The 17270-nt window shown below is 38.6% G+C and overlaps 1 protein-coding gene across 1 annotated transcript in view; it reads left to right on the top strand.

The window, feature by feature from the left end:
- MAU2 (MAU2 sister chromatid cohesion factor) overlaps positions 1 to 17270 on the top strand; it is a gene marked incomplete at its 5' end in the record, with an annotated part of 33930 nt that overhangs the window by 9302 nt on the left and 7358 nt on the right. The window contains 8 exons of the mRNA XM_083879856.1: positions 1349 to 1439; positions 2650 to 2753; positions 5375 to 5452; positions 6929 to 6994; positions 8584 to 8667; positions 12773 to 12822; positions 13010 to 13087; positions 15283 to 15394. Coding sequence (XP_083735982.1) covers positions 1349 to 1439; positions 2650 to 2753; positions 5375 to 5452; positions 6929 to 6994; positions 8584 to 8667; positions 12773 to 12822; positions 13010 to 13087; positions 15283 to 15394 — 663 coding nt within the window. The remainder of the gene's footprint in view (positions 1 to 1348; positions 1440 to 2649; positions 2754 to 5374; positions 5453 to 6928; positions 6995 to 8583; positions 8668 to 12772; positions 12823 to 13009; positions 13088 to 15282; positions 15395 to 17270) is intronic.

Genomic DNA, 17270 nt, shown 5'->3' with positions numbered 1-17270 from the left:
GTACAAATCAGAGCTGCTTTGGCTGAATTTTGTCATTTCTTTGTCTGTTTTTCCCTCTGTGGGGTGATGCTGATGGGGCTGCTCTGTGTGAGAGGAGATTCCAGCCTGGAAAAATGGGAACTAATTAGTTAATAATTAATTAATCGATGAACTAATACCTGAGTCAAAGGGAAATTGAGTTATTTGTACAGATCAGAGCCACTTTGGTTTAATTTTATCAGCTGTTTGGTGATTTTTTTCCCCCTCAATGTCCGTGGGGTGATGCTCAGTTTGTGAGGAGATTTTAGGCTAGAAATGGGAATTAATTAAGTTAATGATTAATTAATTGATTAACTAATACCTGAATAAAAGGGAAATTGAGTCTTTTGTACAAAGCAGAACCACTTCAGCTCAATTTTATCCACACCAGGAGAGCTGGGCTGGGAATTGCTGAAAGATTTTACTCCATTTCTTGGGATATTATTCCAAAATCTTTAAATTATATTAAAAAATCTGGGATTTGAGGAATTCTGTGACTTCCCAGCCCTTCCCTCTCTGCACAAATAAATCCTGGAAATGCAAAAATCTGGGATTTGAGGAATTCTGTGATTTCCCAGCCCTTCCCTCTCTGCACAAATAAATTGTAGGAATTGTGGAATGGTTGGGATGGGAAAAAACTTATAAAAATCATCATTTTCCACCCTTTTCTCACCACCCTGGGATATTCCAGACCTTTCCAGGGATGAGAATTTCCTGGGATTTTCAAAGGAATCAATGACAGGGATCAATTCCTTTAATTAAATTAATTAATGCCAATTAATAATCCTAATTTTCCTCCCCTGCAGTGACTTTTATCCACACCAGGAGAGCTGGGCTGGGAATTGCTGAAAGATTTTACTCCATTCCTTGGGAGATTATTCCAAAATCTTTAAATTATATTAAAAAATCTGGGATTTGAGGAATTCTGTGACTTCCCAGCCCTTCCCTCTCTGCACAAATAAATTGTTGAATGATTGGGGTGGGATAAAAACTTATAAAAAAGCTGGGCTGGGAATTGCTGAAAGATTTTACTCAATTTCTTGGGATATTATTCCAAAATCCTTAAATTATATTAAAAAATCTGGGATTTGAGGAATTTTGTGACTTCCCAGCTTTTCCCTCTCTGCACAAATAAATTTTGGAATGGTTGGGGTGGGAAAAAAACCTAAAAATCATCAATTTCCACCCTTTTCTCACCATCCTGGGATATTCCAGACCTTTCCAGGGATGAGAATTTCCTGGGATTTTCAAAGGAATCAATGACAGGGATCAATTCCTTTAATTAAATTAATTAATGCCAATGAATAATCCCAATTTTCCTCCCCTGCAGGTGACAGTGATGCACTCCATGCAGGCTGGGTACCTGGAGAAGGCTCAGAAATACACAGACAAGGCTCTCATGCAGCTGGAGAAGCTCAAAAGTAAGAGGAAAAAGGGTTAAAAACCATTAAAATCTCATTATTTATTTCATTATATTCATATATTTTTAATTTAAAGCCAATCTGCGGCTTTGTGGAGCTGCTGGGTCAGGCTGAGATTAAAATTGAGATTAAAATTGAGATTAAAACTGTGATTTTTTTAAGGGTGGGTGGTGGGTTTGGAGTATAAGAAATTAAGTTTTTGGTGGTTTTTTTTGTTTGATTCGAATTAGGGAGTTTTGTTGGTTGGTTGGTTGGATTTTTTGGGGTTTTTTTTGTTTGTTTTGGGGTTTTTTGGTGGTTTTTTGAGGGTTTTTTTTGTTTTGTTTTTAGGGTTTTTTTGAGGGGGGTTTTGGGGGATTTTTTGGTGGGTTTTTCTGTTTGGTTTTTTTGTTGGTTGTTTTTTGTTTTGGTTTTTTTGAGGGTTTTTTGTTTGTTTTGGGTTTTTTTGGGGGGGTTTTTTGGTGGGTTTTTGTTGAGTTTTTTGGGGCGTTTTTTATTTGTTTTTTGGGGTTTTGGGGGGAGTTTTTAAGTTTTTTTTTGGCGTTTTTGGGTGATTTTTTGTTTTGTTTTGGGGTTTTTTTTTGGGTTATTTTGGTGGGTTTTTGTTCCGTTTTTTGGGGTGATTTGGGGTTTTTTTTGGAGTCTTTTTTGTTTTTTGGGGCATTTTTTGTTTTTTTTTTTGTTTAGGGGTTTTTGGGGGGCTTTTGTTTTTTTTTTTTTTGAGGGGTTGGTTTTTGTTTGTTTGTTTTGGGGTTTTTTTTGTGGGGGGTGGTGGCTTGGTGGGTTTTTTGGTGGGTTTTTGTTGAGTTTTTTGGGGCGTTTTTTGTTTTTTGGGGGTTTTTTTAAAGTTTTTTTTTGCGTTTTTGGGTGATTTTTTGTTTTGTTTTGGGGTTTTTTTTTTGGGTTATTTTGGTGGGTTTTGTTCCGTTTTTTGGGGTGATTTGGGGTTTTTTTTGGAGTCTTTTTTGGTTTTTTGGGGCATTTTTTGTTTGGGGGGTTTTTGGGGGGCTTTTGGTTTAGTTTTTTTTTAGGGGTTGTTTTTTGTTTATTTTTTGGGGTTTTTTTGTGGGAGGGGAGTGGTTTGGTGGGTTTTTTGGTGAGGTTTTTTTGGAGTTTTTTTGTGGTTTTTTTGTGGTTTCTTTGGTATTTTTCATGGGATTTAAAACGTTCCTTAACCCTTTGGTGAAATGTCTCCGCTCTCCCCCCGCAGTGCTGGACTGCAGCCCCATCCTGTCGTCCTTCCAGGTGATCCTGCTCGAGCACATCATCATGTGCCGGCTGGTCACGGGCCACAAGGCCACGGCCCTGCAGGAGGTAACCCCCAAAAATGGGAATATTCCCCTTGAAAATGGGGGATTTGGGCAAAAAATGGGGATATTCACCTTTAGAACAGGGGATTTCAGCAAAAAAAATGGGAATATTCTCCTTTAAAACAGGGGATTTGGGCAAAAAAATGGGAATATTCGCCTTTAGAACAGGAAATTGCAGTTTTTGGTTAAAAAAATGGGGATATTCCCCTTTAAAACAGGAAATGACAGTTTTTTCATGTGCAGGCTGGTCACAGGCCACAAGGCCACGGCCCTGCAGGAGGTAACAGCCAAAAATGGGGATATTCCCCTTTAAAATGGGGGATTTGGGCAAAAAAATGGGGATATTCCCCTTTAAAACAGGAAATTCCAGTTTTTCCATGTGCAGGCTGGTCACGGGCCACAAGGCCACGGCCCTGCAGGAGGTAATGGCCCAAAAATGGGAATATTCCCCTTTAAAATGGGGGATTTGGGCAAAAAATGGGAATATTCGCCCTTAAAACGGGGGATTTGGGCCAAAAAAATGGGGATATTCCCCTTTAAAATGGGAATTTGGGAAAAAAATGGGAATATTCCCCCTTTAAAACAGGAAATTGCAGTTTTTTCATGTGCAGGCTGGTCACGGGCCACAAGGCCACGGCCCTGCAGGAGGTAACCCCCAAAAATGGGAATATTCCCCCTTTAAAACAGGAAATGACAGTTTTTTCATGTGCAGGCTGGTCACGGGCCACAAGGCCACGGCCCTGCAGGAGGTAACAGCCCAAAATGGGGATATTCCCCCTTTAAAACAGGGGATTTGGGCAAAAAAATGGGAATATTCCCCAGGAACTGCCTTTGAAATAGAGAAATTGTCGTTTTGGGCAAAAAAAAAATGGGAATATTCCCCTTCAAAACAGGGGATTTGGGAAAAAAAATGGGAATATTCCCCTTTAAAACATGAAATTGCAGTTTTCGGTTAAAAAAATGGGAATATTCCCCTTTAAAACAGGAAATTCCAGTTTTTCCATGTGCAGGCTGGTCACGGGCCACAAGGCCACGGCCCTGCAGGAGGTAACCCCCAAAAATGGGGATATTCGCCTTGAAAATGGGGGATTTGGGCAAAAAATGGGAATATTCGCCCTTAAAACAGGGGATTTGGGAAAAAAAAATGGGGATATTCCCCTTTAAAATGGGAATTTGGGCAAAAAAATGGGAATATTCCCCCTTTAAAACAGGAAATTGCAGTTTTTTCATGTGCAGGCTGGTCACAGGGCACAAGGCCACGGCCCTGCAGGAGGTAACCCCCAAAAATGGGAATATTCCCCTTTAAAACAGGAAATTGCAGTTTTTTCATGTGCAGGCTGGTCACAGGGCACAAGGCCACGGCCCTGCAGGAGGTAACAGCCCAAAATGGGAATATTCCCCCTTTAAAATGGGGAAATTAGGAAAAAAATGGGGATATTCGCCTTTAGAACAGGGGGTTTGGGAAAAAAAATGGGAATATTCGCCTTTAGAACAGGAAATTGTAGTTTTGGGAAAAAAAATGGGACTATTCCACTTTGAAACAGGGGATTTGGGCAAAAAAATGGGAATATTCCCCAGGAACTGCCTTTAAAACAGAGGATTTGGGCAACAAAATGGGAATATTCCCCTTTAAAACAGGGGAAATGCAGTTTTGGGTAAAAAAAAATGGGAATATTCCCCAGGAACTGCCTTTAAAATGGGAATTTTGGGCTCAGCTGGGAATTCCTGTGGGTTATTCAGGGATAAAATCAGGTTTGTTGGTGCTCAGGATTTGGAAAATGTGAATTTTGGCTCCTCTGAAATATTTATTTGGAATTGATGATGAGATAATCAATAATTGATTGGATTGGCACCTTCCTGGTGAGAATTCCTGATTCTTCTGGGGTTTTTTTTTCCCCAATTCCATCCAATTCCAAAGTGGATTTTTTCCTCTTCTAAATTCCTGCCTTGTCCAAATATTTCCCAGTTTTTAAAATTCCTGTTTTTCCTCCTTTTTCTTGATTAATTTATGATATTCCAGAGGAAACTGGAGCCTTTTTAGTCGCATTTTTCCTGTTTTTTTTTCTTCTCTTTTCTGGTTAATTTATGATGTTCCAGAGGAAAATGGACTTTTTTTTTTTTTCCCCATTTTTTCCAATAATTTTAAAATCCTGGGGCTGGATCATCCCAAACCCATTTATTTGGAATAATAGTAATAATAGTAATAATAATAATAGTAATTATAATAATAGTAATAATAATAACAATAATAACAGTAACAACGATAGTAATGGTAATATAATAATAATAATAATAATAATAATAATAATAATAATAATAATAATAAATCCCTCCTGCCTCCTGAAACTCATCCCAATTCCACTTTTTGGAAGGTTTTATCCCACTTTTCCTGAAAAATTCCAACCATTTCAGGGATGATTTGTGGCTCTGAATTCCAGAAAAGGTGGAGAAAATTATTCCAAACCATCTGGAAAGTGGGAAAAATGTGAATAAATCCCTTTTTTCCTCTCCAGGAAGCACATCCAGCCCTCCCCTTTTAATCCTGGATTTGAGGATTGGGATTTAGAACTTAAAACAATGAGAAAAAATGCCAAAAAAATGAGATTTTTGTATTTTTCCCCCCAGATTTCCCAGGTCTGCCAGTTGTGTCAACAATCCCCCAGGCTCTTCTCCAACCACGCTGCCCAGCTGCACACCCTGCTGGTGAGTTGGGGGGAAAATTGGGAATTTTCCATCCCACAAAGGAAATTCTTTGGGAATTCCAGGATCTGCAGCATCCACTGATGGGTTATGGCTCATTCCTGGTTTAAAAATTCACTCCTGGGGAGGTTTTTTGGGGATAAAAATTGGGAATTCTGCATCCCAGAGAGGAAATTCATTGGGAATTCCAACATCCTGATGAGTTATGGCTCATTCCTGGTTTAAAAACTCACTCCTGGTGTATTTTTGGGATAAAAATTGGAAATTCATTGGGAATTCCAGGATCTGCAGCATCTCCTGCTGGGTTGTGGCTCATTCCTGCCTTAAAAACTCACTCCTGGAGAGGTTTTTTGGGGATAAAATTTGGAAATTCTGCATCCCAAAGGGAATTCCTGTATCCCACAAAAGGGATTTATTGGGAATTCCAGGATTTGCATCATCTATTGATGAGTTATGGCTCATTCCTGGTTTAAAAATTCACTCCTGGTCAGGTTTTTTGGGATGAAATTTGGGAATTCTGCATCTCACAGAGGAAATTCTTTGGGAATTCCAGGATTTGCAGCTTCTATTGATGAGTTACGGCTCATTCCTGGTTTAAAAAACTCACTCGTGGTGGTTTTTTGGGATAAAATTTGGGAATTTTCCATCCCACAGAGAAAATTCATTGGGAATTCCAGGACCTGCATCATCTATTGATGAGTTATGGCTCATTCCTGCCTTAAAAACTCACTCCTGGTGAGTTTTTTGGGATGAAATTTGGAAATTCTGCATCCCAAAGGGAATTCTCTATCCCTCAGAGGGAATTTATTGGGAATTCCAATATCCTGATGAGTTGTGGCTCATTCCTGGTTTAAAAACTCACTCCTGAGGAGGTTTTTTGGGGTAAAATTTGGGAATTCTCCATCCCACAGGGGAAATTCTTTGGGAATTCCAGGACCTGCAGCATCCACTGATGAGTTATGACTCATTCCTGCCTTAAAAACCTTTTGGAAAATCAATTTCAGGATGATTTTGGGTGGCTTTGGGGACATTTTTCATTATCCAAAGTTGTTCCAGCAAATCCTGCTTGACTGGAGAGAAAAAAATCCCTTTTTTTTGTGGGGAAATTCCTGGATTTTGTCTTTTCCTGGGGATTTTTGTCATCAAGGGAATGAGAAATCCCAGTTTTCGATGAAAAAATTCCTGGGATTTGGTTTTTCCTGGGGATTTTTGTCATCAGGAGAGTGAGAAATCCCAGTTTTCTGCATCTCTGTCAACTGAATTTTCCATTATTTTTAAAAAATAATATTTTTTAGCAAAATTAAACCTTTTTTTTTCCCATAAATAATTTATTTTAAAGGAAATTTTTGCACAAATTCCTGATTTTCCCCCCACTGAGACTCATTGATCCCAATATTTTCATGAATTTGGGGACGTTTTTTGGCTTTTATTTTGGGATGAATTAAATAATTGAATTTATTATTTGTATTTCTTCCCCAGGGTCTGTACTGCATCTCTGTCAACTGCATGGACAACGCTGAGGCTCAATTCACCACGGCCCTCAGGGTGAGAGTTTAATTACCTAATTAATTAATTAAGGACTTAATTAATTAAAGGAATTAATTTCCTAATTTCTTTCCTTTAATTTCTTTATTAATTAATGGTTTTCCTTAGATCAGAACGTGAATTTGGAATAAAAAACTTCCCTAATTCCTTTAATTAAGGAATTAATTTCCTAATTTCTTTCCTTAATATTTCTTAATTAATGATTTTCCTTGGATTAGAGTGTGAATTTGGAATAAAAACTTTCCTTAATTTCATTATTAATTAATGATTTTCCTTGGATAAGAGTGTGGATTTGGAATAAAAACCTTCTTTAATTTCTTTAATTCAGGAATTAATTAATTTCCTAATTTCATTTATTAGTGAATGATTTTCCTTAGATCAGAGTGTGAATTTGGAATAAAAACCTTCCTTAATTCCTTTAATTGAGGAATTAATTAAAGGCATTAATTTCCTAATTTCCTTCCTTAATTCTTTTATTTATTAACGATTTTCCTTGGATCAGAACATAAATTTGGAATAAAAACTTTCCTTAATTTCATTATTAGTTAATGATTTTCCTTAGATCAGAATGTGAATTTGGAATAAAAACCTTCCTTAATTCCTTTAATTGAGGAATTAATTAAAGGAATTAATTTCCTAATTTCCTTCCTTAATTCTTTTATTAATTAATGATTTTCCTTGGATCAGAACATAAATTTGGAATAAAAACTTTCTTTAATTCCATTATTTATTAATGGTTTTCCTTGGAAAAGAATTCCTTGTGAATTTGGAATAAAAACCTTCCTTAATATTTATTAATTAATGATTTTCCTTGGATCAGAACATGAATTTGGAATGAAAACCTTTCTTAATTCCTTTAATTCAGGAATTAATTAAAGGAATGAATTTCCTAATTTCTTTCCTTAATTTCTTTATTAATTAATGATTTTTCTTTGCTCAGAACGTAAATTTGGAATAAAAACTTTCCTTAATTTCATTATTAATTAATGATTTTCCTTGGATCAGAGTGTGAATTTGGAATAAAAACCTTCTTTAATTTCTTTAATTCAGGAATTAATTAAAGGAATTTATTTCCTAATTTCCTTCCTTAATATGTATTTATTAATTGATGGTTTTCCTTGTATCAAAGTGTGAATTTGGTATAAAAACCTTCTTTAATTCCTTTGATTGAAGAATTAATTAATGAATTTCCTAATTTCCTTCCTTAATACTAATATTTATTATTTATAAATATTTATTAATTAATGATTTTCTTTGGATCAGAACATGAATTTGGAATAAAAACCTTCTTTAATTCCTTTATTAATTAATGATTTTTTGTTAGATCAGAATGTGGATTTGGAATAAAAACCTTCTTTAATTCTATTATTTATTAATGATTTTCCTTAGATCCGAGTGTGAATTTAGAATAAAAATCTTCTTTAATATTTATTAATTAACAATTTTCTTTAGATCAAAGTGGGGGATTTCTATAACACTAAAACATAAATATATAATTTTTTTTAAACTGAGATTTTTTTTTTTCATTTGGGAGGGGAGAAAATCATCAAAAATTAAAATATTTCTGAATGAATTTATTTCTTTTCCAGCTGACAACCCACCAGGAGCTTTGGGCGTTCATTGTCACCAACCTGGCCAGTGTTTACATCCGCGAGGGGAACCGGCACCAGGAGGTCAGAGGGGACCAAAAATCTGAATTATGGGGGAAAATTCCTGGGGGAAATTCCTGGGATTTGCCTTTTCCTGGGGGAAATTCCTGGGGTTTGACTTCTCCTGGGGGTTTTTGTCATCAGGGCAGTGAAAAAAAACCAATTTTCTGTAGAGAAAATTCCTGGGGATTGACTTTTCCTGGGGGAAATTCCTGGGGTTTGACTTTTCCTGGGGAAAATTCCTGGGGCTTGACTTTTCCTGGGGGAAATTCCTGGGGATTGACTTTTCCTGGGGGAAATTCCTGGGGATTGACTTTTCCTGGGGGAAATTCCTGGGGTTTGACTTTTCCTGGGGAAAATTCCTGGGGTTTGACTTTTCCTGGGGGAAATTCCTGGGGTTTGGGTTTTCCTGGGATTTTTTGTCATCAGGACAGTGAAAAATCCCAGTTCTCCATAGAGAAAATTCCTGAAATTCCACTTTATTTGTGTATTTTTGCCATTCAGACCTTGCTGGCAGCAGCTTCTTTTGTCGGGGCAGTGAGAATTTGGGAGGAATCAGCTGGAAAACTACAAATATTCCCAAAATTCTTCCCATTTTCTGTCTCAAATTCAACTTTTCTGTGTAGAAAATTCCTGGGGTTTGCCTTTTTCTGGGGGTTTTGTCATCAGGGAAATGAGAAATCCCAATTTTCTATGGACAAAATTTATGGGATTTGCCTTTTCCTGGGAGTTTTTGCTATCCAGACCTTGTTGGCAGCAGCTCCTTTATCTGAACAGTGAAAAATCCCAATTTTCTGTAGAGAAATTCCTGGGATTTGACTTTTCCTGCGGGTTTTGTCATCAGGGAAATGAGGAATCCCAATTTTCTGTACAGAAAATTCCTGGGGTTTGACTTTTCCTGGGGGAAATTCCTGGGGTTTGACTTTTCTTGGGGGATTTTGTCATCAGGGAAATGAGAAATCCCAGTTTTCTGTAGAGAAAATTCCTGAAATTTGGATTTTCCTGGATGTTTTTGTCATCAGGACAGTGAAAAAACCCAATTTTCTGTAGAGAAAATTCCTGGAATTTGCCTTTTCCTGGGGAAAATTCCTGGGGTTTGACTTTTCCTGGGGGTTTTTGTCATCAGGGCAGTGAAAAAAAACCAATTTTCTGTAGAGACAATTCCTGGGGATTGACTTTTCCTGGGGGAAATTCCTGGGGATTGACTTTTCCTGGGGGAAATTCCTGGGGATTGACTTTTCCTGGGGGAAATTCCTGGGGTTTGACTTTTCCTGGGGGAAATTCCTGGGGTTTGACTTTTCCTGGGGGAAATTCCTGGGGATTTACTTTTCCTGGGGGAAATTCCTGGGGTTTGACTTTTCCTGGGGGAAATTCCTGGGGATTTACTTTTCCTGGGGGAAATTCCTGGGGTTTGACTTTTCCTGGGGGAAATTCCTGGGGTTTGCCTTTTCCTGGGGGAAATTCCTGGGGTTTGACTTCTCCTGGGGGTTTTTGTCATCAGGGCAGTGAAAAAAAACCAATTTTCTGTAGAGAAAATTCCTGGGGATTGACTTTTCCTGGGGGTTTTTGTCATCAGAGCAGTGAAAAAACCCAATTTTCTGTAGAGAAAATTCCTGGGGATTGACTTTTCCTGGGGGAAATTCCTGGGGTTTGACTTTTCCTGGGGAAAATTCCTGGGGTTTGGCTTTTCCTGGGGGTTTTTGTCATCAGGGGAATGAGAAATCCCAGTTTTCTGTAGAGAAAATTCCTGAAATTTGGATTTTCCTGGATGTTTTTGTCATCAGGACAGTGAAAAAACCCAATTTTCTGTAGAGAAAATTCCTGGAATCTGCCTTTTCCTGGGGAAAATTCCTGGGGTTTGACTTTTCCTGGGGGTTTTGTCATCAGGACAGTGAGAAATCCCAATTTTCTGTACAGAAAATTCCTGGGATTTGCCTTTTCCTGGGGGTTTTGTCATCAGGGAAATGAGGAATCCCAATTTTCTGTACAGAAAATTCCTGGGGTTTGACTTTTCCTGGGGGAAATTCCTGGGGTTTGGGTTTTCCTGGGATTTTTTGTCATCAGGACAGTGAAAAATCCCAGTTTTCTGTAGAGAAAATTCCTGAAATTTGGATTTTCCTGGATGTTTTTGTCATCAGGACAGTGAAAAAACCCAATTTTCTGTAGAGAAAATTCCTGGAATTTGCCTTTTCCTGGGGAAAATTCCTGGGGTTTGACTTTTCCTGGGGGTTTTGTCATCAGGACAGTGAGAAATCCCAATTTTCTGTACAGAAAATTCCTGGAATTTGACTTTTCTTGGGTATTTTTGTTATGCAGACCTTGTTGGCAGCAGCTCCTTTATCTGAACAGTGAAAAATCCCAATTTTCTGTAGAGAAATTTCCTGGGATTTGCCTTTTCCTGGGATTTTTTGTCATCAGGGGAGTGAGAAATCCCAGTTCTCTGTAAAGAAAATTCCTGGAATTTGACTTTTCCTGGATATTTTTGTCATCAAGGTCTCACTTGCAGCAGCTCCTTCATCAGGGAAATGAGGAATCCCAATTTTCTGTGTAGAAAATTCCTGGGGTTTGACTTTTCCTGGGGGAAATTCTTGGGGTTTGACTTTTCTTGGGGGTTTTTGTCATCAGGGAAATGAGAAATCCCAGTTTTCTGTAGAGAAAATTCCTGAAATTTGGATTTTCCTGGATGTTTTTGTCATCAGGACAGTGAAAAAACCCAATTTTCTGTAGAGAAAATTCCTGGAATTTGCCTTTTCCTGGGGAAAATTCCTGGGGTTTGACTTTTCCTGGGGGTTTTTGTCATCAGGGAAATGAGAAATCCCAGTTTTCTGTAGAGAAAATTCCTGAAATTTGGATTTTCCAGGTCTTGTCTGGCAGCAGCTCCTGTATCTGAACAGTGAAAAATCCCAATTTTCTGTAGAGAAAATTCCTGGGATTTGCCTTTTCCTGGGGAAAATTCCTGGGGTTTGACTTTTCCTGGGGGTTTTGTCATCAGGACAGTGAGAAATCCCAATTTTCTGTACAGAAAATTCCTGGAATTTGACTTTTCTTGGGTATTTTTGTTATGCAGACCTTGTTGGCAGCAGCTCCTTTATCTGAACAGTGAAAAATCCCAATTTTCTGTAGAGAAATTCCTGGGATTTGCATTTTCCTGGGGAAAATTCCTGGGGTTTGACTTTTCCTGGGATTTTTTGTCATCAAGGAAATGAGAAATCCCAGTTTTCTGTAGAGAAAATTCCTGAAATTTGGATTTTCCTGGATGTTTTTGTCATCAGGACAGTGAAAAAACCCAATTTTCTGTAGAGAAAATTCCTGGAATTTGCCTTTTCCTGGGGAAAATTCCTGGGGTTTGACTTTTCCTGGGGGTTTTGTCATCAGGACAGTGAGAAATCCCAATTTTCTGTACAGAAAATTCCTGGAATTTGACTTTTCTTGGGTATTTTTGTTATGCAGACCTTGTTGGCAGCAGCTCCTGTATCTGAACAGTGAAAAATCCCAATTTTCTGTACAGAAAATTCCTGGGATTTGCATTTTCCTGGGGTTTTGTCATCAGGGAAATGAGGAATCCCAATTTTCTGTAGAGAAAATTCCTGGGGTTTGACTTTTCCTGGATATTTTTGTCATCAAGGTCTCACTTGCAGCAGCTCCTTCATCAGGGAAATGAGAAATCCCAGTTTTCTGTGTAGAAAATTCCTGGGGTTTGACTTTTCTTGGGGGTTTTTGTCATCAGGGAAATGAGAAATCCCAGTTTTCTGTAGAGAAAATTCCTGAAATTTGGATTTTCCTGGGGGTTTTTGCCATCAGGGTCTTGTCTGGCAGCAGCTCCTGTATCTGAACAGTGAAAAATCCCAATTTTCTGTAGAGAAAATTCCTGAAATTTGACTTTTTCCAAATATTTTTGCCATCATTTAATTAATTAAATTCATTCTCAGACCCACCAGCTGCAAGTTTTAGGTTGGAATTCAATTATTATCCAGGAATTTTCGTGGAATTGGAGGAGATTTGGGATAAAATTTGATTTTTGGGGTCAAAACAAGCCTAAAATTCTCAATATTGCGATAAAATTGGGGTGGTTTGGGTGGAATTTCACTGTTTTGAGGTGAAAAAAATATGATTTTTTTCCATTTTCCAGCTCTACAGTTTATTGGAAAGGATAAATCCCGACCACAACTTCCCAGTGAGGTGAGAAATCCTAAAAAAAATCCCAAAAATTTGTGTTAAAATGGGAAAAAATCCAATTTAATGCCAAGGAAAAAGCTAAAGGTGGGATTTAAATGGAATATTTTAGTGGGGAGTTGGATTTTGGGGTGGAATTCCCCAAAATTTGGGTGGAAATTTGATTTTTTTTATCATTTTTTTGTGCCCACAGCTCCCACTGTCTCCGGGCTGCGGCTTTTTACATCCGGGGCCTTTTCTCCTTCTTCCAGGGGAGGTACAACGAGGCCAAGTGAGTGAGAAAAAACCTAAAAATGGGGGGAAAAAGCAGGGAAAATGTGGGAAAAATGTAAAAAAAAAAGTGGGGAAAATGTGGGGAAAAATTGAGGGAAAAGTGGGAAAAATGGGAGGGAAAATGAGAGGAAAATGCAGGAAAAATGTGGGGAAAATGTGGAAAATGCAGGAAAAATGTGAAGGAAAAAGTGGGAAAATGTGGGGGAAAGTGCAGGAAAAAGTTGGGGAAAATGTGGGAAAAATGTGAGGGAAAAGTGAAGAAAATGAGGGGAAAGTGCGGGGAAAAATGGGGGGAAAATGAGGGAAAAAGCAGAAAAAATGTGAGGAAAGTGCAGGAAAAGTGTTAGAAAAATGTGAGGGAAAATGTGGGGAAAGTGCAGGGAAAAATGAGGGAAAATGTGAGGAAAAAGTGGAAAAAATGTGAGGGGAAAATGCAGGAAAAATGTGAGAAAGTGAAAGAAAAATGTGGGAAAATGTGAAGGAAAATGCGAGGGAAAATGTGGGAAAAATGCAGGAAAAATGTGAAGGAAAGTGCAGGAAAAATTGGGGGAAAAGTGGGAAAAATGTGGGGAAAATGAGGGAAAAATGCAGGAAAAAAGTGGGGAAAATGAGGGGAAAAAGCAAAAAAAAATGTGAGGAAAGTGCAGGAAAAATGTGAGGGAAAAGTGAGAGAAATGTGAGGAAATTGTGGGGGAAAATTGGGAAAAATGTGGGGAAAATGCAGGAAAAAAGTGGGGAAAAATGAGGGAAAATTTAGGAGAAAAATGGGAAAAATGAGAGGAAAATGCAGGAAAAAAGTGGGGAAAATGTGAGGAAACTGCAGGAAAAATTTGGGGAAAATGTGGGAAAAATGTGAGGGAAAAGTGGGAAAAATGCGGGAAAAATATGTGGGAAAAATGAGGGAAAATGCGAGGAAAATAAGGGGAAAATGCAGGAAAAAAGTGAGGAAAATGATGGAAAATGCAGTAAAATTGTGAGGGACAAGCAAGAAAAATGCAGGAAAATGTGAGGAAAAAAGTAGGGGGAAATGTGGGGAAAGTGCAGGAAAAATTGGGGGGAAAAAGTGGGAAAAATGTGGGGAAAATGCAGGAAAAATGTGAGGGAAAAGCAAGAAAAATGCAGGAAAATGTGGGAAAAGTGAGGGAAAATGTGAGGGAAAAGTGAGAGAAATGTGAGGAAATTGTGGGGAAAAATTGGGAAAAATGTGGGGAAAATGCAGGAAAAAAGTGGGGGAAAATGAGGGAAAATTTAGGAGAAAAATGGGAAAAATGAGAGGAAAATGCAGGAAAAAAGTGGGGAAAAAGTGGGAAAAACTGGAAAATGCAGGAAAAATATGGGGAAAACGTGGGAAAAAGTGGAAAAATGTGGGGGAAGGTGCAGGAAAAATTGGGGGGAAAAGTGGGAAAAATGTGGGGAAAGTGCATGGAAAATGTGGGGAAAACATGGGAAAAAATGTGAGGAAAAATATGGGGAAAATGTGAGGAAATCTAGAAGCAATGTGAGGGGAAATGCAGGAAAAAATGTGGGGAAAATGAGGGGAAAATGTGAGGAAAGATGAGGGAAAAGTGGGATAAAAATGCAGGAAAAATGTGAGGAAAATGTGAAGGAAAGTGCATGAAAAATGAGGGAAAAAGTGGGAAAAATGTGAGGGAAAATGAGGGAAAAATGGGAAAAAAAAAGGAATCCTTGGGAATTTTGGGACTCTTAATCCTTTCAATCCTACGGAATCCTTGGGATTATTATTCCCTGCAAAATCCTTGGGAATTTGGGGATTTTATTCCTTGTAAAATCCTTGAGAATTTTGGGATTTTATTCCCTTCAATTCCTGGGAATCCTTGGGAATTTTATTCCCTGGAATCCTTGAGAATCTTGGAATTTTTGTTCCCTGCAATCCCAAGGAATCCTTGAGAATTTTGAGATTTTATTCCTTGTAAAATCCTTGAGAATTTTGGGATTTTACTCCCTTCAATCCCAGGGAATCCTTGGGAATTTTGGGATTTTATTCCCTTCAATCCCTGGGAATCCTTGGGAATTTTATTTCCTACAATCCTTAAAAATCCTCAGGAATTTTGGGGATCTCATTCCCTTTCTTTAAGCCCATTTCTCCCAACTCCTGCCATTCCACCCCCCCCCAGAAATTCCCAGGAATTCCTCAAATCCCCAATTTTTTTCCCATATTTTTGTTTTTTCCAGGCGTTTTTTGCGGGAGACTCTGAAGATGTCGAACGCCGAGGACCTGAACCGCCTGACAGCCTGTTCCCTGGTGCTGCTGGGCCACATCTTCTACGTGCTGGGCAACCACAGGGTGAGCCCAAAAATCCCTCCCAAATCCCAGAAAAATCCCTGAAAAAATCCCACAAAAAATCCCTGGAAAAATCTCAAAGAAAATCGGAATTTGGGTCAAAAAAATGGGATTTTTCTGGGCAAAAGTCCCATTCCTGCTGCCCGATGCTGCTGGGAAACCACAGGGGAATTCCCAAATCCGTCCCAAAATCCCACAAAAATCCCACAAAAAAAAATCCTACAAAAATCCCAAAGGAAATCCCAAAGAAAATGGAATTATGGGTGGAATTAATGGGATTTTTCTGGAAAAAAAATCCCATTCCTGTTCCCTGGTGGGTCTCGGTTACATTTTCTCTGTGCTGGGAAACCACAGGGGAATTCCTCAAATCCCACAAAAAATCCCACAAATATCCTGGAAAAATCCCACAAAAATCCCTGGAAAAATCCCACAAAAAATCCCAGAAAAAATCCCAAAGAAAATCGGAATTTGGGTCAAAAAAATGGGATTTTTTTTAACCTCCTGGTGCTGCTGGGCCACATCTTCTACGTGCTGGGGAACCACAGGGTGAGCCCAAAATCCCACAAAAATCCTGGAAAAATCCCCCAAAAAATCCCTGGAAAAATCCCAGAAAAAATCCCAAAGAAAATCGGAATTTGGGTCAAAAAAATGGGATTTTTTTTAACCTCCTGGTGCTGCTGGGTGACATTTTCTCTGTGCTGGGAAACCACAGGGTGAGCCCAAAAATCCCACAAAAATCCCACAAAAAAATTCCCCAAAATCCCAGAAAAAATCCCCAAGAAAATCCCAAAGAAAATCGGAATTTGGGTCAAAAAAATGGGATTTTTTAACCTCCTGGTGCTGCTGGGTGACATTTTCTGTGCTGGGCAACCACAGGGTGAGCCCAAAAATCCCACAAAAATCCCCAAAAAATTCCCACAAAAAAATCCCACAAAATCCCAAAGAAAATCCTCCCAAAAATCACAGAGAAAATCAGAATTTGGGTCAAAATAATGGGATTTTTCTGGGGAAAAAAATCCCGTTCCTGTTCCCTGGTCTTGCTGGGGAGCCACAGGGGAATTCCCAAATCCCTCCTCAATCCCAGAAAAAATCCTACAAAAAATTCCTGGAAAAATCCCAAAGAAAGTCCCAAAGAAAATTGGGATATGGGCTGAAATAATGGGATTTTTCGACCTCCTGGTGCTGCTGGGTCACATTTTCTCTGTGCTGGGAAACCACAGGGTGAGCCCAAAAATTCCTCCTAAATCCCAGAAAAATCCCACAAAAAAATTCCCCAAAATCCCAGAAGAAATCCCCAAGAAAATCCCAAAGAAAATCAGAATTTGGGTCAAAAAAATGGGATTTTTCTGGGAAATCAAATCTCATTCCTGTTCCCTGGTGCTGCTGGGCCAAATCTTCTGTGTGCTGGGAAACCACAGGGGAATTCCTCAAATCCCACAAAAAATCCCACAAAAATCCCTGGAAAAATCCTTGGAAAAATCCCAAAGAAAATCCCAGAAAAAATCCCAAAGAAAATCGGAATTTGGGTCAAAAAAATGGGGTTTTTTTAACCTCCTGGTGCTGCCGGGTGACATTTTCTCTGTGCTGGGCAACCACAGGGTGAGCCCAAAAATCACACAAAAATCCCACAAAAATCCCTGGAAAAATCCCAAAGAAAATCCCAGAAAAATCCCAAAGAAAATCCCAAAGAAAATCGGGATAGGAACAGAAATAATGGGATTTTTTGACCTCCTGGTGCTGCTGGGTGACATTTTCTCTGTGCTGGGAAACCACAGGGTAAGCCCAAAATCACACAAAAAAATTCCCCAAAATCCCACAAAAATCACACAAAAATCCTGGAAAAATTCCGGAAAAAATCCCAAAGAAAATCAGAATTTGG

Source organism: Zosterops lateralis (assembly GCF_965231275.1).
Source record: "Zosterops lateralis genome assembly, chromosome: 29".
Classification (NCBI taxonomy): Eukaryota; Metazoa; Chordata; class Aves; order Passeriformes; family Zosteropidae; genus Zosterops; species Zosterops lateralis.
This window is presented reverse-complemented; position numbering and strand designations above follow the sequence as displayed.